This window comes from Psammomys obesus, unplaced genomic scaffold (assembly GCF_907164565.1).
Source record: "Psammomys obesus unplaced genomic scaffold, mPsaObe1.curated_primary_1811, whole genome shotgun sequence".
Classification (NCBI taxonomy): Eukaryota; Metazoa; Chordata; class Mammalia; order Rodentia; family Muridae; genus Psammomys; species Psammomys obesus.
In genome coordinates this window covers 25,406,001-25,426,837 of record NW_026587216.1, presented here as the reverse complement: position 1 = coordinate 25,426,837, position 20,837 = coordinate 25,406,001, and the positions used below count along the sequence as shown (strand labels likewise).

The 20,837-nt window shown below is 39.8% G+C and overlaps 1 protein-coding gene across 1 annotated transcript in view; it reads right to left on the bottom strand.

Moving 5' to 3' along the window:
• The window catches only part of Trpa1 (transient receptor potential cation channel subfamily A member 1), a 44,780-nt gene that overhangs the window by 16,209 nt on the left and 7,734 nt on the right, over positions 1 to 20,837 (bottom strand). The window contains exons 4-14 of the mRNA XM_055603424.1: positions 16,088 to 16,195; positions 14,083 to 14,191; positions 13,769 to 13,914; positions 12,760 to 12,896; positions 9,386 to 9,434; positions 7,633 to 7,732; positions 6,943 to 7,043; positions 5,815 to 5,984; positions 5,575 to 5,739; positions 4,025 to 4,139; positions 1,718 to 1,884 (exon numbers count right to left, since the gene is read on the bottom strand). Of these exons, the coding sequence (XP_055459399.1) occupies positions 1,718 to 1,884; positions 4,025 to 4,139; positions 5,575 to 5,739; positions 5,815 to 5,984; positions 6,943 to 7,043; positions 7,633 to 7,732; positions 9,386 to 9,434; positions 12,760 to 12,896; positions 13,769 to 13,914; positions 14,083 to 14,191; positions 16,088 to 16,195 (1,367 nt within the window). The remainder of the gene's footprint in view (positions 1 to 1,717; positions 1,885 to 4,024; positions 4,140 to 5,574; positions 5,740 to 5,814; positions 5,985 to 6,942; positions 7,044 to 7,632; positions 7,733 to 9,385; positions 9,435 to 12,759; positions 12,897 to 13,768; positions 13,915 to 14,082; positions 14,192 to 16,087; positions 16,196 to 20,837) is intronic.

Below are 20,837 nucleotides of genomic sequence, written 5' to 3'. Positions count from 1 at the left end.
TTTTATTCTGAAAGTATCATGTTCAGACACTGCTTGCGGTGAAGCCGTGTGAATCAGCAGCACTTCGTCAATATGACCCTAATCTATCAATAGGGATTAGGAATGGGGGTGAGATCCAGAATGCCTGTTATGTCCACTGCTCTGTCTCTTTCTCTAACTGTCTTTTAAAGAAGATGAGTCTTCGTCTTCTTTCTCACCTGAAATTATGACATGGTAAGTACTTTCAGAGGTGATTATGTTAGGTACAGAAAGTCCAGTTCACATACAAGAATCTATAAGTTAGTAGTGCGTCCATATTCAACTCATATATATGTACACATGTAATGTATTGAGTTGAATTGAAAAATAACGTGTTGAATACAATAGTGCATGTAGATCCTGCCATAACATTTCAGAGTGTGTCTCTTTCTTTGGCACCAGCTGGAAAGATGGAATTGGAAGGTACTTATGATTCCAAAGAGAAATTAAATCTTTAACAGGAAGCAAAGATGGGATAATTTATCTCTAAGATAATACCTGTAGGATGAGAATTAGGCTACTACTGTCAATCTAGATAATTTATGACTAAAACTCATGTGGAATGTCTGCAGTGTTGTCAGAAAAGAAGGCTAGGTACTTTGGTTCACTGATGTGTAATCTAAGGCTACACTGGTGTTTCCAAGGAAACACATTTCTTGAGACTCCATATGCTCTAAAGGAAGCTACATCTACCTTGGATATGAGTATTGGTCAACTTTGTGTCTCCCAATGTATGACACAGGGGTTATCTGACTATCTGTGGTGCTATTGAGAAGTTTTCTTTGAGCAGTGGAAAAACCACAATCTAACATCATCACCCAAATTCCTTAAAGGGGCTGGGGCAGTGGCTCAGTGGTTAAGAGCAGTGGCTGCTCTTCCAGAAGACTTGGGTTCAGTTTTCAGCACCCACAAGGTGGATCATAACCATCCATGACTCCAGTTTTCTGACCTCTCCATGTTCCAGACATACATGTGGTACACGTACACACAAGCAGAAAAAAAAACATTAAAATAAATAAATACTTTAAAAAACAAGAGTACACTTTTTAGATTATGGTTTACAAATGTGCATCCATAAAAGGCCACATGTTGTTAGGGAACATTTTATTAAGTGACATTAATAATCTTAATTATGCTTCTATCTTATTATTTGCATGTATTTATTTATTTATTGTGTTTCTGTGGAGGAGCACGCATCACAGTGCACATGTTAAGTTAGAGGGCAACCTGTGGAAGCCAGTTCTCTCCTTCCACCATATGAGTTCTGAGAATCAAACTCAGGTAGTCAGGCTGGGTGGCAAGCATGGCTGCCTGTTGTGCTAGCTCACTAGTCCTAGGCTTGTCTTTATCAACCTCCAGCTTGGGAGTTTGTGCTGGCAAGAATGTATCAGGCAAGTCCAGGAAGGCAGGCTAGAGTTTGCTTGACAGTAACCTTGTTGCCAAATGTTTCAGGTTCCTGGATTCCCGGCATCTCATAAAGGACTAACCAGGTAGTATTGCGCTGTCATGACACATTTTGTAGAAATGAAGACTGAGCATGAAACAATGGCTCCCACTCTCAGCAATAACTGAACAATAGGCATTTACATATGTTAGTTAAAGACTGGAGCATGTTCTTTCACTCTCACTTGTTCTCAGGCGAGGGGTTCACCCTGTTACTGGAGGATGGGGGTCACAAAGGAGACAGGAAGACATATACCTTTTACTCCTGATGGTCGTGAGAACCACTTCCTTGCGCTTATTGTGCAGGGCAATGTGCAGAAAGGAGGCTTGCTGCTTGTTGAGGAGGATGTCAGCATTGTAGCTCAGGAGCATCGCGACAGCCTTGGCATGGCCTTCCCGGGCTGCAAAGTGGAGGGCTGTGTTCTTTCAGACAAAAAACAAAGCAGACGATGTCGGGTGACAAGAGAAAGCATCCCTCAGCTGTGTTGTTGCCTTGTTTCATTGCTGAATTTCTTAAAAGAATGATCAATGAAGCTAACTACCTATTAGTAAAGTATACCAATTTAAATGTTCGCAATGAAGCTTTTAAACAATGGTTTTATCATCCAAACAGTGTGTGTGTGTTGTGTTCCTTTGTGTTGATCTGTGTTGGTTCTGTGGCAAGGTGACTCCACAAAGACAAACGAAAAGCTTTAGGGTAAAGTTCTTATGGTTAGCACAGAAGGGTATGACCCTGAGCACATAGCACCAATTAGAACTGTGGATTCCAGACTTGGAGTTCTACAAGCACATTAAGAAGACAGAGACTGCTATAAGTTTGCCAAATTGTCATTTTCCCATTTAACATGGTTTTAAAAATAAAAACAGAACTCATGATGGCCTATCCAAATCATTTCTTGAGGAAATGTACATTTCAACACTCTCCAAACAATAAGAAGAGATGGAAGTTTTAATTGACATCTTGACACAACCTAGAAGTGTATTTCAGTGGAACTGTCTAGATCAGGTTGGCCTGTGGGGCATTGTCCTGATTACTGATTGTTGTAGAAGGACCCAGCCCACTGGGGGGAAGCCTCATTTCTTCAGCAGGGGTTCCTGAAGTAGAAAAGACAGGTGAAGGCCACACAGGAGCAAGAAACCCAGGATCCATTCATCCATCTCAGTGCTTGGCTGTGTATGTGATACAACCAGCTGCCCTGAGCTTCTGCCTTGACTTCCCTTCAGCGATCGGCTGCAACATAGAGCTGTAAGCCTGATAAACCCTCTCTGCCTATCATCCAGATGCTTTATCACAGAGACAAAAATGAAACCAGAACAGAAATTGGTGCCAGAGGAGTACATCATCGAAGGATGTCAAGACAGGAACTCAAGCAGAATAGGATCTGGAAAGCAGAGGTCATGGAGAAGTGTTGCTTTCTGGCTTGCTCATCATGGCTTGCTCAGAATTGCTCTTATAGAACCCAGAACCACCATCCCAGGGATGGCCCCATCCCCAAAGGAATAGGCCCTCCTGTATGAATCACTAATTTAAAAATCGCTCTACAGCTGAATCTTACGCGGACATTTTCTCAGTTGAGATTCACTCCTTTCAGATGACTGTAGCTTGGGTCAAGTTGACATAAAACTGGCCAGCACATTCCTTCTTGGAATGAATGCTTAATTATGTGATTCGCTTTTTACAGGAGCCCACATTTAAAAGTATTTTTAAAGAGTTGGCTTTTTTTTTTTTTTAGGACTGGGGACATTAAAATTAGATTATATTTTGTATGTAATATTAACATGAGACCTCAGAAGTAAGGAAAGGTATGGCTTAAGGAAAGTGATGTAGGTGTCTGTATGTCAAGTTGACAAGAGGAGGATTAAGACGGTTTTGATTGTCAGTTTGCTACAAACTAGGGTCAACTTAGGAGCAGAGCCTCAAGGACTCCTCTGGATCTGATCAGCCTGTAGTCATGCCTGTACGGCGTTTTCATGATTGTCAATTGCCGCTACTCACTGTAGGCTCGAAGAATCTTGCTGAACAGAGAGCAAGCAGCAAGAGTCCATTTCTCTTGGTGCTTGTCTGTAGATGTGATGATGTCCAGATGTATAAGCTCCTGCCTTATGTGATGGGCTGTAACTTAGGATTTTGAGTCAGATTAAAGCCCTTCCTCCCCAACTTACTTTGTCAGGGTGTTTTTTTTTTAAATCAAAACAACAGGAATAAAGCTAGAATAACACCCAATACGAGACAATGAAGCCAATCCTTTCACATCACTGTGTTTTATGTCAGATGCATCTCTTTAGGGTTCATCAGGGGGAGATAAAATTTTAAGGTGAAATCACAGGCTTCTATAGCTATGAAGGGTAGCTTTAAATCACAGACATCCCTTACTGTTTTCCAATGTTCTATTCTCTTTTTATTTATTCCTCTTTCCAAGAAACTACTTTTTTTTTTAAACAATCCTACAAAAGGCTGAGAGCAGAGCAAGGAATAAAAAGCTTTTAAAGAAAGATTTCTTGCAATTTTGGGGGTTTGTTCTATGCCAAGATTTTGATTTGGTCAATGAAATCTAGTACCTACCCCATCTTCATCTAGTCGATCTGTACACTTCAAGTTAGTATCAAGAATGACCTTCATGGTCTGAGTGTACCCACCCATGGACGCATGATGCAAGGCAGTCCAGCCATTGTAGTCACTGTTAGAGGTAAGAAAAGACATGCAAACACACTTACAGATCAAATGTGGAAAGTGTTGCCACTAAGCTCAGTGTGGCTTGAGCTGATGGCAAAGCATGAGGTGTAACAACTCAATATTTAGTGAATATTTATAAAATGTGACGTAGTTTCAAGCATGGTAGTCATAACTCATTTACTTATTATTGTGACTCACATGTACACTTTATAGTGAAGCATAAGAGATATAAGAATACTATCAGACTCTTGAGAGTGGGGTAAAGTATAGCTAATGTGTTCTGTGTCTTATTTTTCAAAGCCTAAATGTGTTTTTAAATACAATTTTCAATCTTGTTTCCCTGAGCATTGTATCAGAAAATTTTCCATAACAGTTGCTTTGTCTTTACAGTCACTAGTGTAGTGCAGTTATAAGATAGTTAATGTTGGTTCTAAGTATTTATGTCTACTCTGTTTTTTTAATCTAAGATGTCTATCCTTTTCCACAGAAATTAAAGATGCAAATATTTTTTGAACACTTGCCGTACTGATGACACTTTACCAAATATCATATAGAAAAGAAATTACACAAGTTGATTTTGGTACTAATAAGTAAGCGTTTCAGGTTATGTGTGGCACCCTGCTATTTCAGTAATGCTGTAATCAAGGAGATATGAAGCTGGGTCTCCGGGTGTCCCTTTTGCAGGTCTGATGTTCTGTGTCCCTTAGAAGTAGGAAGAGATCAGGCAAAGCATTCAGTTCAAGGCTGTCACTCACACACCACTATCGGTACTCTGAGCCCAAAGATCTACTCGTTCTTTGCCGCTTTGGTGACCCATGAAGATGGTGCATTTAATGAACCTGTATGAGTATCTCTAGCTTTTCTTTCCTTGTTATAAAGATGATAGTCAACATAGTTCTTATATTTTAACATGTCTTATATTTTAACATGGTTCTGTTAATCATGTTAACATTCCTTAAATATAAGATAGTCCAGTTCAGTTTGAATGTTTCCCATCACCACTTTTTTTGTATCCCTCATTTATTAGATTGAAGAGAAAGCCCTTTGTGCCTGGATGGTTTTCTAATTGTTTGTGTGCAAATGTACACATACATGTACTCACACACACAACGTATCTCTGCATTGACACAAAAAGATGGAAGAATAATGATAGAGGATACAAAGAAAATTTTCAGGGTTTGGGACATACTCCTCTCAAAGCCATTTATTCTGCGGCAACAAGGTTCATTAACCTATACACTTCATTTGCCGTTTAAGAATTATATTTCATTCCATTTTAGTGTTTGGGAAATTATATATGTTTCGAACACTAAATGAGATAAATAGCTTTTATATTTATTGAGACCTAAGGTTTTATATCATCATTTTTAATTATTACAGAAACAAATCTAAAATGTCTAAATTTAAAATATGCACAATTCCATGCAATCGTGCCTCACCTGAGAAATAACGCCCCTTTCTTTAGAAGAAGCTGAACGACTTTATCGTGTCCATTCTTTGCTGCAAGGTGGAGAGGGGTCATTCCATGGAGATCCCCTTCATTCAAAAGCCTCGTGTCACTTATGTCTTGCAGAAGCCTCTGGCATGTATTGATGCGTCCATAACTTGAAAAGATCAGGTTCATACATATAAGACAAATATGAAAGAGGCACAGCCACTCTCAAATGTCTGAGCCTCACCTGGCTGCGAAGTGCAGTGGCGATTTCTTATCCTTGCTTTTGGAATGAATGGACACATTGAACCCAAGGAGGTTATTGACAGAGACAGGGACGCCCTGCCTGCACGCATAATGGAGAGGTGTACACCCATCATTGTCTTCATCCATCACCAGTTCCTTAATGTGTTGCATCTGTGGAAAAGGGGTATTTTAATACAATGGCCGGCGGGCTCATGGGCTAGGTTTCCTACTATTCTGCAGCGTATCACTATATAATCTGTTCCTTGAAGTCAAATCACCAAACAACCTAGATGCAGCCACAGAAAAATAAATACAGATGAAGTCTCATGATCTGTCCTTTTGTCAAGGCTTTGAGGAATCCTCCAAATAGAGAAAGAACAATGTGGCATTCTCTGAACCATTTGACCAAGACTTCCCTTTTGCTCCCCAGCCACTTATTTCCACAAAACATACTTGAGCTCCCACATGGTTATATGAAGCCAAACAAAACGGATGGGCATCTCAGTTTACTTAATTTCCTAAGTAGTTTAAATGAGAATATGAAAGGCAAATCATTGGGTCAATCCATGTAGTAAGCATTTACTTTTGTTTAAAAAATTTAAGCCCATATGCATTTTGATTCTTTATTAAATACAATAACTGCATGAAAATCTACTTAGCAAGAAATATGACATACTTCATATTTCATGCATTTGACATGCATTTAATAATGCAGCAGTAAATACAAGCTGGCTCATTAAACATGGTCCTGTGGTCAACGAGCGAAGGGTGTTGAGCGGTTTTCTTAACTGATGGTGAAACATTCCTAATTCACCTTCATACTTGGGTTCTCCATTCACACGGAATTCAAATAAGTGAGGCAGTGAAGGAAAATGACTGATTATCAGAGCGTCTTAGTTATAGATGAGAGTACAAAACCCCCGTAACTTAAAAAAAAATCAGTCTGGATTAACGTCATCCTCAACTAATTATTACTGTCCCCACTTCTACAACGGAAATAAAGTATCTTTATTTTAAATCAGTTTTTGAAAACCTACATGAGCTCTCATACTACAAATGGCATCAGAAACAGTTTATTCTGTATTGAACATAATAACTCAGTTTACAAACATTCTTGGACATACCATACCTGCATAAACTCAGGTCGCAAATTTTTTAGTCCATAAGGCTGTTGTACGGTCAAATGCAAAAAGTTACGCCCAAGGTGATCTTTTATGTCTACTTTGGCACCTGAAAAAAAAAAAGCACAGTATAAATATAAAATATACCCAGGTGTTTATAACACAGTCTTTGGTGGGTCCATGTCTTTCCAAATCTTTAACTGACAGACAGCTGTAGTCAGGTGGGGAAATTGAACATATTTCTTAAAATGGGTTTACTTTACTCTGTGTGTGTGTTCATATGTGAGGGGGAAAATGGTAAAAAAAAAATCTGTGATACATTAAATTTCTATTTGAATCTTTAAGTTTTAAGCATAAAATATGAACATGGAGAGATTAAAAAAAAAAGGAGAGGTTAGCAGCCTCTTCTGTTTCCACAGCACCAGGTTAGTCGGCAACGGGGACAGTGACAGCTGCTGAGACAGAAAGCTCATAACATCTTCAGCCAATTCCTGGTGTTTAACAGCTGCCTTATACATAGGATGTGCTATTGCTACAAGTCACCATTTCAATAGTTTTTAACTGGACTGAACACTTGTGTCTTGGAAAGTATTCCGTTAGCCTTTGTGTGCACCGAGTATGTCCCAGTGCCTGGCGTGAGATAGCTGGCTAGCAGATGTTCATCTTAGCAGATAGGTTTGCTTCTTACTGCTGGGTACCTTTAGAGAGGAGCAAATTCACAATATTCCAAGAGGCCGAAGCAGTTGCTAAAATGAGTGGAGAACGTCCTTCAGAGTCAGTGCTGTTGATGTCTGCCCCCTAGAACAGAGCAAGTCATTCAACAAGCAGAGCATGTATAGGGAAGGCAGCCGCTGACCTTGCAATGTGTAACTAGTGTCCGGAGTACATTCCTCCAGCACTCAATCTGAAGACTAGTCATACAATTTAATGAGATGTCTCTAAAACTCAAATACCATTAGAAATCAAGACGGTCTCTTTTAATTTCAACCAGGAAGTTCTTTGCCCTTAACATCTGTCAATAGGTCAATTACTAACCAAGTCCTTAAAACAAAACCTTCTCAACCTAAAACACTGTTTTAGTTCCCACCATAAGAAATTATTTTTAAATGTTTCTCATTTTGATTTTTTCACATTTATTGCTTGTGAAATTTTTAAAGCAACAGTAAGTAATCATCCACCTAAAAATACTTACTTTATTTGATTAACTGAGACAACTGAATTGAAATTATGACAGTAAGTGTTTAGCCAAACATCCATGTAAAAATTGACATTAAAAGTTGCTTTTTGTTATTCTTGTGTGTTATAGGACTATATTCCTCATGATAAGCAACAAATTACCTTTAATATTTTCATAGATCAAATTATCTACTTTGGTCAGAGAAGTAGAAACAGCACAAACTTAATATCAGGCATTTCCATTTGCTCTTGCGGAGCCTGGCTAATAGCAGCAGTAACCGCCTCATGGGAGGATGATGGCAATGGCTGAGGGTCCGCCATGAGTCTCCCAACAGGCCATTTGCCAGAAAGCACACACAGTGCAAACTCATGGTATTCGGTGAAGCTCTTCCCAATTCCTCTGTGTAAATATCACGATTACCAGTAGCCTCTACTAACAACACAGGAAGTGCTAAATACTATGAATGGAGCTTTGCTACTGTCCGCTTGTGGGGACTAACGAAGCCGCCACACAGCCACCCATGAGCAAACTTGTGAAAATGTCAGTCAAAAGCTAGCCAAGTCTGCTTCTCTGGGTCAAGATCTCATGCTTTCATTGGCAGCAAATCTTCAACATATTTTTAAACTTCGTTGTTTTTAATGGTCTGGAAGTTGAAGCTGAGGAAGTGGGGCTTTTTTGGAAGATAAAAGTGAATCGGTGGCCTGCTCTACACCTGCCCAAGATATATATCAGTGCTGATAAAGGATCAGGTGACCCAACAGTCCTAAGAGGACCCATTTATAGGCCCACAAAGGGCTTTTCTTTACAATAGGCTCATAAACTCTAAGCACAAAAATCACTAAAAAAGGACCTCAAAATATAGAGTTCTTCTAATGTCCTAGTCTGGGTACTGTGCATCAACAGGAAACACACTCTTGAAAATGTATAAATCAGACTTCTGGGAACTTTGGCAGCAAAACAACTGCCTATAATTTCTTTGTACTTCATTATTTGCAAGTCCTTAACCCCCACCCCCCATTCTTTTTTTATATAAATTGTATTTAACAAGCAAAATTCTCATGATTTAAAATAGCACTTCAAAATTATATATTTAAGTTTGAGACTAAGATGAAAATAACTTTAATTTCCACAGACATTCCTATTAAATTTTAAACAGAGAGATTATTAACTAATAATTCTGGTTTATTAAAAAAATACCATACTACATATTTTAGTGATGTTTTTAAATGTCAGTAGTAGTTTAAGTAAACTAGGCTTGTCAGTTGAATAATTACCACTGAAATTAAGTAGTCTGCCAGGTCATGGTGATCAAACAATGAGGCTCTGAAAGAAAAAAAAAAAAAAGAAAGAAAGAAGATTCAATTGAAATAAACATGAAAACCAAAGTTGCTCTATTCAGAAATAAATTTAACTGGACACAGAACAGCACAATGTTATATTTAAGAATGAATATTCTCAGTAGCATACTGTCAAAGTAATAAAAATCAGGAAAAATAAAATACAATCCAAACATATTCTTTCTTGTTCTAATAAGTGTGATCTCTCCTACAAAATCATCATTCTGAAGTTGAGAGCAAGATTTGTCTTTTAATTGAGATGAATGGACTGGTGGGCCCTGTTGTGATTGTAGGGATCATGCAAGATGTGCCTAAAATACATCTGTAGCACTGGAAAGTCTCCTGGGAGTGTGGGTGGGTGGAGCTCCTCTAAAGCTAACCAGTGAGAAAGTTTTCCTGAGCCCTTTTTGTTGTTATTGTTCTTTTTCTTTATTATTATTATTATTTACAATTTATCCAATTTTTATCTGTGCTGTAGCCTCCTCCATCATCTCCTCCTGGTCACCGCTCTCCCTCTCTTCTCCCCCATCTCCATGTCTCTCCTCTAGTCCATTGATAGGGGAGGTCCTCCTCCCCTTCTATCTGACCCTAGCCTATCAGGGCTCATCAGGACTGTCTGGATCCTCTTTTTCTGTGGCCTAGTATGGCCACCTCACCAGGGGGAGGTGATCAAAGAACAAACAACTGAGTTCATGCCAGTGACTGCTGTTGTTCCCCTTTCTAGAGAACCCATATGTAGACTGAGCTGCCCATCGGCTACGTCTGAGCATGGGGTCTAGGTCTTCTCTGTGCATGGTCCTTAGTTGATGCATCAGTCTCTGCAGCAGTGGTATAGTGGTAAGCCTTCCTGAGCTCTTAAGAAGCCTGAACTTACTTTGGAGAGAACTGAAGTCACTTTAGAATTATCTTATGGCCAATCATAAGAAATACTAATTAATAAAACAACTGAAAGCTGCAAATATTCATTAAAACACCACTGTGCAGATGCTAACACAAATGACTTAAAACTCCATGTTTTCTATTGAATCTCACACGGTTTCTGTCCAACACCCCCAACTGTTCTTGACTACATACATCAAACATCAAAACACTCTTTTGGGTGTCACCCAAAGGTCACAAGAAATAGCACGGGGCCCTATTTTCCAAACATAGTGCTTCTTAGGCATATTAATATTCTAAAACCATGCTATGAAGAGTCACTGGATGCTCAAATTGACTGAATCAAAGAATTCTAAAGACTGTCTCAACTCACCCCATTGTTCTTTCCCTCCTTCTTTCCTCCCCCGCCCATCTGTGTGTGTGTGTGTGTGTGTGTCTATGTGTGTCTGTGTCTGTGTGTGCTTGCTGCAGCGCTCATGTGGAGGCTACAAGTCAATCTGCAGGCATCAATTCTTTCCTTCTACTATATGCTTCCTAGGATTGAGCTCAGGTCACCAGTCTTGGTGGCAAGCACCTTCACCTACTTAGCCATCTTACTTGAGCTAAGTTTTTGTTTGGGGGATCACTAGTTAGATTCTTTTAGATCAACACTCCTCTATTCATGCTGACTCAGTTTCACCATTTTCTGTTGTCATCATATGCTCATGTTTGTATAACGATCATTTGTTTCTTTGTTTTTTGTTGTTTGTTTTTTTTTTTTTGAAAAACTGAAATATATTGATTGTCATTATTTTCATCTTGCTCTTTATTTTATATGTTCCTGAGAGTAAATAAATCTTTTGTTAGTTTGGGTGTTCTGCTGCTTTTTTAAATATTTTCCTCATAATTTATAAATTTTTAGTTTGCAGATTTATCCTATGGGAGAAACTGTCAGAAAATGCAAATCGATCTAATCAAACCTAGAAGCTTCGATGAGCTTCCCAGCTCAGAAGGGCATCGTATACTGATGGCTTGAATTTCTTTTCCCCTAGAGGTAATGTAGCTTTCCTGATCCAGTGGCCTCCCGAGAATTTACAAGCTCTCTTCTGCCATCCCATGCCTCTATTTAATCATAGCTATGGAGGAGAAGAGGGAGAGAGCAAAAATACAGAGGAAAGAGGCTGTCGCTCAGACAGGGGATATGTAATCTGTGCCTTCCCAAGGTCTTACAGTCCCTGTCTACAGTGACTTAGAGTCCCACTCCACACTTTGTGCTCCCTTGCTCAGCATCCAGGAAACATACACCACGGAAATACTTCTCTTTGTTTGGAATTTTGGTTAGAGAATTTCCTACAGCTGTTTCAAAAGGGTGAAGGCAGAAGAGATCAGAGGGGGGACAGAGAAGAGCCTGTGTGGATCTGCTCCACTTTCATCACTAACCACCAGTGGGATGCACCTGGAGAATTGGAATTTAGAAACGGCTTAGAAAGTCACACATGCCAGCTTCCTTAGCAGCACCTAAACATGCTTTTGAGTGTCATCAGAGGTTTACTAGAAATAGCACAGGGGTCCTATTTTCCTAGCACAGTTGCTTCTTAGGCAAATTAAAACTCTAAAACTAATTTATGAAGAGTCACTGGCTGTCCAGCTTAACTGAATCAAAGAATTCTAAAGAGTATCCTAATTGACCCCCATTGATTCTAATGGAATCTGGGCTGTTAACCAGCTCTAGAGTTTCCAAGGTCCTCACTGACTGGGCCAATGGATCAATGGCTGATCCAGAAAATGTCACGGGAACTTTTGTTCTGCAAAGTTCTATTTGCTATTTGTTTTTGATTCCTCAGGGTCTTTTAAAGGTTCTAGGTGAAACACAACATCATGATTAATTCTCTCCTGACCTTTGTCCCCTTTCTGTTTGACTTCAAGCCTGACTTATCAAAAAGACACATAGCTATGGCAGCTTGTGTTGATGTTAATTACAGGACACATTTTTCCCCCAACCTTTCCATTTTTGTTTCTATGTATCATTACTTGTGGAGTTGCTTACAGTTGTTGACTCTTGCTTCAAGATTCATCCTGTTGATGTCATTTGGTTGATCTATTACTCAAGATTTTTAGTTAGGTATGATTTTTCCACATTACAATTTGGTAATTGCCCATTGATTTGTAGGTTTTTGGAAACTTGCCACTATGGATTTGCTCATTTTGGGGGTCTTCTGGCTTTCTTTTGTGGTTCACTCTTTACCTTTCATGTATAGGTTTTATATATGTACATATTTTCATGATGACAGTTATACTTTTTTTTTTAATCATTGCAAGGGTACTTCCTATAGGTCTGTTGAAGAACTCCTCCACTTTCTGGTCATTTGAGAAGAATGATTCAACTTTAGAGCCTTTGCTGCCGTACTGGCTAATTTCTCTAGCAATGTAGACTTAACATGTAAGCCACTGGCCTGTGAAGCAGGGTCTCCTCGTTGCCATCGACTGCATTCACAATATCACTACTTCCAGTGTAGGATGAGATCATGAGCTTAACGATGTCAGTGGCTCCCTGGGTTGCAGCAAAATGGAGGGCCATGCATTTGGCATTCTGCAAACAGTATTGATGTTAGCATTAGTGGTAAAATCCCAGCGTAAAGATTTGATACGTATAAATTCAGCAGTTAGTTCTTCCCAGAGCTAGGGATGTCAAAGCTGTGAATTGCACTGTTTGATCTACAAAAATCATGAGTATGTAGACCTTTCTAACAAGTGCATTCCCAAACAACCCAAGTGCCCTTTACCTACACGCGAACACCATTTGAACTACCATTTTTGCTCAGAGGATGAGTCCTTTTCACTACTGAAGCAGCTGAATGAAATGACTTCATAAGAGTAGGGTCACTTCCATTTCACAGAATTTGGAAGCAATAAGAAGCTTCACGTGATTAATAACCAAAAAATAGGCAATTTCTGTCTTCTCTAGAAAGGAAAGACCTTCCCTAGACCACTATAGGGAAAAGACCCTGACGTCTATGTTCCTCGTCAGGTCAGGACCCAGGCTCAGCCAAAACACTTACATATATATCCTTACAAGTAAATTAGGTGATGCTTAGTTAGAAGCTACAAGTCTATAAAGACCAGTGCTGTAACCCAAGGCATTCACAAGTGGACTTTAGTGTTCCTTACTGGAAATATTAATACTATTATCCTTGAGGTTAAGCCTTACTATAACTTAGGGCAGTTAAGTAAGATATGTTCATTAATGCAATCTACTTTGTCACTTGATTTGGAATATTAAAATTTATAAAATTAGAGAATATTTTCTTTGGCATGGGACAGAGGAATAACATTCCTTTGTGCCATATGCATTTCCAGATTTACCTGAACATAAAAGAACCACCACCACCACCAACAAAAACCATCTGAGAAACAAAGTGTGGAAATTCTCAAATCAGAGTGACCCATAGACAGAACACTTGCCTCCTTCATGTCGATATGTGCGCCGTTGTCCAGGCACATTTTGATCATGTCCAAGTCACCACTTTGAACTGCGAGGTGGAGTGGGCTGATTTTCTTATGATTCACAAAGTTAATATGATACTCCCGGGTGTAGCCAGTTTTTTCACCTTTAGAAGAAAGTACCATTTAAGATGAAAATAAATGAGTTTTAAAAAGAAAGAACACATATAACTATACACAAAGGCCCATACGTAAATGCTACTATTTTTTCAGATGAAGGGTATCTGGTATCTAAAGTTTCTTAACTATGTAGAATGTAGAAAGCATCAACTCACCGTAGTCTAATATCAATTCCATGCATTTTTTGGCCCCTGAAAATGCAGCTTGGTGAACAGGGTAATCTCCCCATTTATTTGATTTACACAACTTAGCTCCTTTTTCTAGCTGGAGAAAGAGGGGGGGGGAATCAGTTACATAAGTTAAGTGACAAAGGTAGATGAGAATTTCTGTGCTTCTAGCATCCCAATGCCTTCTCCAGGGCTTGTGGGAAAACATGTGGAAAGTATTGGAGGATATGCAGTCTAAGCAAGACAGTCACTTCAGAGCTGGGATAAGACAATGGAGACACAGCACATCTTATCGAGATGAAGATATTCCGTGATGCACACGAATCTACCTCGATCCCCCAACAAACTCAACACATTTTTCTTCCAATTTCATTTGAAATATTTAATTTTAAAACAAAAGCTATTTGAGCCATATAAATATTTTAGATTTTACAATAGATGCTTACAGCCCTCAGAAGTACCAGGTGTGATAAAGAAGAACATTTAGATACCATCACTTAGGGAAAAGTCTGAAGCTCATATTAAAATTTCAGAGGCTGGGGAGCCCTGACATTCTTTCACTTCCTGCAATATTTTGTTCTTAGTACCCGATATTCAAATAAAAGCAAAATAGTCACACATATGAGCATATGTAACCATTGGCAGTTTTTTACATCTCCTCTTATTTCTTAAGAGTAGGCAAGCAACTCAGAAATGGTTGAAAAAGCTATTTGGTGAAATTCCAGAAGTGCCCTCACTACCAAGAACAGAAGCCATCCCTGAGCCAGCTAGCACCAGTGTCTTGGAGTATCAAACATGGGTGGGTTTCCAGAGAGATGGCTTTCCTTCTGGATTCAGACCTGTGGCTTAGGACAGCTAATCAGTGCAGGACTCTGTCGTAGAGAAACCACAACAATCTTGTGGATGGAAATGGAGCCTTTCTTTTCCTCTTGAATCTTTTTTAAAATTTATTTCTCATTTATTACAATTTATTCACTTTGTATCCCAGTTGTAGCCCCTTCCATTGTCCCCTCCCAACCCCGCTCTCCCTCCCTCTTCTCCTCCATGCCCCTCCCCAAGTTCACTGATTTGGAGGTCCTCCTCCCCTTCCCTCTGACCCTAGCCTATTAGGTCACATCAGGACTGGCTGTTGTGTCCGGGTAAGGCTGACCTCACTCAGGGGGAGGTGATCAAAGAGCAGGCCACTGAGCTGAGTTCATGTCAGAGACAGTCCCTGTTCCCCTTACTAGGAAACCCACTTGGAGTCTGAGCTGCCATGGGCTACATCTGTGCAGGGGTTCTAGGTTAGCTCCATGCATGGTCCTTGGTTGGAGTATCAGTCTCAGAAAAGACCCCTGGGCCCAGATTTTTTGGTTCTGTTGCTCTCCTTAATCTTAGAAGTCAAATAACTCAGTAACTGACTGTGTTTGCTTTCTTCTCTTTGGCTACTTGAAAGCTCAGAATTAAATGGCTTAATTTAATTTTTTTTATGCATATGGGTGTTTTATCTGTATGCATGTCTGAGAACCATGTGTGTGCCTGGTGCCCACAGAGACTAGAAGAGGGCATAAGCTCTTTTAGAATTACAGATGCTTGTAATCCACCCTGTGGGAATGGGAGCAACCCTCTGTTCTCTGGAAGAACAGCCAGTGCTCTTAGCCACTGAGCCGGCTCGTCGGCTCCAGATTTAAATGGTTTTAATGTCATACAGGTTGTTGTATTTTGGTTTTATATACTGCTAGATTCATCTTACTACCTGCCAATCTCTTCTTTTTCCCTTGATTTTCATTCCATGTGTTTTCCTTCATGCTTCCTTTTTAGTCTTCTGTGTGCAATCTAGGGTCCACACTGAATCCTAGGAGTATGTCCACATGAAAGCACAAAGATCTAAGTTCCTTAGACCTGTTTTCTATAGTTCACATTTTTCAAAGGAGATACTATGAAGGACATCTTAAATAACAGTTTGCGTCCAATTCACAGAAAGAAAGCAACAGAAGGGGATTAGGTTACAAACCAAAATTTGCAATGCTTCACTGTTGTCTTTGGCACATGTGGACATCACAGCTGTGTTCCCATTCTCGCTTTCTAAATTGATGTTAGTGGCACTGTGCTCAGTCAAGACCTGTACAGAATGAAAAAAATAATTGTTAAAAAGCTATTCTACTGATTTTCAAATAATGATATGTCTCCCGGGAGACTTGGTAGCCAACACCATGTCTGACTGCTCTTTTCCAATTCCTCATCCAAACATTATCTCATAAAACTTTATACAAGTAGATGTCAAATGAATGAATCAAATAGAGAACGCTTCTAATGCCAATAATCAGTGGAATTTAAAATTGTATATTTGGAAACAGAACCACAATGGTGATTTTACTGAAAAGTCAGTACTTTCAAGGATTTACTAGCTAACATCTTCAGAAATAAATTTGTGGATACATGCAAAATATGTGCACAGAGGGAAGGGAGGAAGATAGGAAAGATGTGGGAAAAGGAAGAGAGAAAGGGAGAAGGGGAATGGCCTCTTTCTACCTACAGTTAGGCAGAATGCAGGCAAAAACTGTAAGAAATGCCAACGACAATCCTATTCTCTTTAGCAGAAAAGCTGGCTTTGTGTAGACCTATCTCTGATATAAATTAATTCAAGCTTGGTCTAGAATAGAAGAAATTAGTATTCTGATTAAATGTCAATTAATGATTCTCATGAAATTTAAGCAAAAATTTGTTATGCCTTCACCAGTAACCATCAGCTCATTAAAGGCCCAGGCTTCTGTCCTTTAACCAGGATGTCTCACATAAAAGTGAACAATATTTATCTTTTGTGAGCATTAAGATCACTCGCCCTCCCTATCCCCCAAGCTACTCCACATTGGGTAAAGTAGTGTTATTGTTGTTTTTCACACGGTGCCTTGCTTTGGGAGTCTCCAATTTACAAGAAATCCCCCCCTTTTGAGAGAAAAAGATGACCATAGCCCCTGGTTGGGCATACAAGCTAGTCCAGCTGTCCAGAACCATCCGTCCACCACAGACTGATAGATTATTGTAGAATAATTATTTTAGAATCTGGGAGTAGAAAAGATGATGGCCTTGTCATGGTGAATTCAGACTGTAGGCATATATGAGTATATTAAATCACATCAGTGAAGTCCTGCCCCAGGAGTTATCTGATACCTCAAAGAGACCAAGGAGAGGATCTAGTTCCTTTTCCAGGACCTCCTGTAGTGATGGACACCTAACATTACAATAGCATGTCCCACCCCGCCATATCACCTGATATCTGGCAAGCATCTAGAACTGACAAGCAGAGGATTCCCAACCACCCCTCAGGCTTCAGCATGGCTTGGCCCCCCCTGCCGATGCTGTCTCCTTGCCTTCATGGATGTCCACCTTTTTGCCTATCTGGGCCTAAGTCTGAACTTGCCATTTCCTGTCCTAAGGCTTAGCCTTTCACCTGGCAGTTTCACAAACACTGATTTAACAACAGCTCCTCCTAGGACTGGCCTGGTTCGAACATTATCTTATTCAGACAGATGTTCTCTCTGTGTGTCTGTCTCTCCATGTCTCTCTGTCTCTGTCTTTCTTTTTCTTTCTCCACACATAGACACACATACACAAATACACACACAGATTCAAAGCCTCCTGCAGCCTGTTGCCTCTTTAACTTGTATTCATTTTATAATAGGTAATGACAATATATATGCATATATAGTTACTATATACTGTATGATGTTAGAGTTAATAATGGTAAGCAAGATTCAAGTAAAATAACTGACCTGCGCCTGAGCCAGTGGGTGAGGTTATCTGACAAACTGCTTCTTGTGCATATGATACTACAATAAAACTCAACACGGACTTAGAGTCTTTTTTCAGTACTGGTAACCAAACATATTGTCTCATACTTGTTGGGCAATGTTCAAGCATGGAGTCATTTTTCAGCATTATTTGTAGATTTATTGTCAATATTGGAACAGGCATTCGTTGCCCAGAATTTCATTTACTTTTTAATGTAAAGGAAAGACTTGAATTTATGTCAAATTATGTCCTTCTTTGTTAGCCTCTGTGCAGCTGAATTACAAACCTTCAGTACTGCCTTAGCAGGTAAATTAGGTTTGTTATTGTTGTTTGTGTATTTGGTAATGATCATCCACCCAGCTGTTTCCTAAAATCCTAGACTTATTAGAAATAACAACTTCCTAGCAGAGCCTCTTCCCAACAGAATGTGTTCCAACAACAGATGAATTAGGCTTCCTAGTGAGTTCTGTTCATAGAAAAAAAAGAAAAAAAAAACTTGAGCTGAAGTTTACTACATAAAGACAAACAGGGAGACTTTGTAGGTGAAGAGAAGTTAGAAGCAAAAGATAACTCCACAGACCTCAGGCACCCTCAGGTTCTACTCTTCAAATCCAGATTCACATGCACAAGAACCCACAAAGGTCCCTTATCCTTGGAACCACAGAGCACAGAATTACTTGTACTGTCATAAGCATAATCTGTCAAATGGCTGAGTTAAATTCTAGGTGGCAGTGGTCACAGCGAAAGAACCAGACTGAGTACCTACTTCAGTTCAGTCATGCCCAGGCATGCCCAGAGGCTCTCTAGGACTCTCCAGGGCCCTTTGATAAGAATCCAGGAATTCTAAGGAAAGGCTCAGGCAACTGAGCCAGCTTAAGCCTCAAGGACAAAGGCCATCAAGAAACAAGGCCATGCCCTAGCCCTTCAGTGAATGGTCCCCACAGACTACCGTCTATGTAAGAACTTGTGGTGATTCATAGATGACTGGTTCTTTTTAAACTTTATAACCGTACAGATAATGATGGGTATTCTAGAGGAAGGCTGATAAATCAAACAATTTGAACTGGGAAAGGTTGAATATACAGGTTAACTATGGGCATGGCTAGAGAGGTCAGCTGGAACAGAAATGTCATCCATAAGCAAACCTCCTTCTCTTCCTCCTATTGTCATGATGGAGGAGTTCAAGAACACGTTAAACATGGTTGTGGTTTGTAAAATAAATACCATGAGGCAGATACAATTTAGCTCGTTCACACCCTAGCTTTCTTCTTGGTTTTGTGGTGCTCAAGACAACTAGTTTTTTATTGTCAATTTTTGCTTTTGTTACCCATTGGTTTAACAAAATTATTTATGGGCTTTATTTCTAAACTTCTATTTCTATGGTCTGAAGAGTTTTCTAATTAACTCTAGTTTTTCAACTACTACCTGCCTACGAATTCCCAAAACGTGCTTTTAGAGCTAAAATAAATGAAGTTAATGACTGTTTATTGACGAAAAGAGCCTTGAGAGAAAGCAGGAGGGCTCCCCGGGGAAATATAAGACACCAGTGAGCTTTGGCTGCAATCACTAATGACCCACCCTAATGGAAGCAGCGCCAGCCTGGTGGATGATGCCAGCATTAGGAAGAAGGCAAACAGCTTGTTTGCATGAACCTTTTCCAACACCTTCTTGGGCCTGTCCTCTCCAGTCTTCACAGCTACCAATTCTTCAGCCACCTTTTTTTTGTTTTTCTTTATCATTTTTTTCTTTTTTTTATTTAACTTTTATTAATTACACTTTATTCATTTTGTATCCCCCCATAATCCCCTCCCTCCTCCCCTCCCGGCCCCACCCTCCCCCCTCTTTTCTGCATGCATGCCCCTCCCCATGTCCACTGATTGGGGAGGTCCTCCTCTCCTTCTTTCTGATCTTAGTCTATCAGTTCTCATCAGAAGTGGCTGCATTGTCAGGGTTCTAGGTTATCTCCACGAATAGTCCTTGGTTGGAGTATGAGTCTCTGGGAAATTCCCTGTGTTCAAATTTTCTTGTTCTGTTGCTCTCCTTGTGGAGTTCCTGTCCTTTCCAGCTCTTACTATTTCCCACTTCTTACATAATATTCCACCTTTTAAGCTCATGCATTGTCCCACTTCATTCAAACAACCACCATGTATCTGGACACTGTCAAGAACTACAATTTTGTTCAGGGAAACACAACGTTGTGTCTCCTTCAGAGATGACTAGCTAGCCGGGAAGTGCACACAACACTTAATGATGGTGTGTCACGTCATAAAAGTTAGGGCAAACTTCAAAACCAAAGCACAGTGGAAAAGATGAAAGAGGCTCCCTGTCTTCTCTGAATTTGCTAGAATTCAGACCTTTCCAAGAGCTGAGGAGAAACTTTTTTTGTAACAAAGGGACCTTGGAACTCTCTTTAATGGCTTATTGACAATGGGCTTGGGTGAGAGTTAGCACAGTAGCTAAAAAAATATCAGTTCCACAGGAAAACCTACTGTGAAGTTCCAAATAGCATAACTTCAAAATGACCTTCTAGAACACACTGGTTCTCAATATTATTAATGTCATGACCCTTTAATATAGTTCCTCATGTCGTGGTGAACCCAAACCATAAAAATATTTTGTTGCTTCCTCACAATTGTAATTTTGCTACTGTTGTGAATTACACTGTAAAGATTTGGAATGTAGGATATATGATATGTCAACCCTGTGAAAGGTTGGACCCCGTGGGGGTTGCAACCCACCAGTTGAGAATCAGTGTTTTAGAACATAATTTATCTGAAAACGGCATTCCCCTTTGGGGAAGCAGATATGCTTTCCAATGTGTCTGTGAACCTGTGAGGTGTGGTCAAAAGCTATGGTTTCCAAGCCTAGGAGAAGAAGAAGGAGGAGGAGGAGGAGGAGGAGGAGGAGGAGGAGGAGGAGGAGGAGGAAGAAGAAGAAGAAGAAGAAGAAGAAGAAGAAGAAGAAGAAGAAGA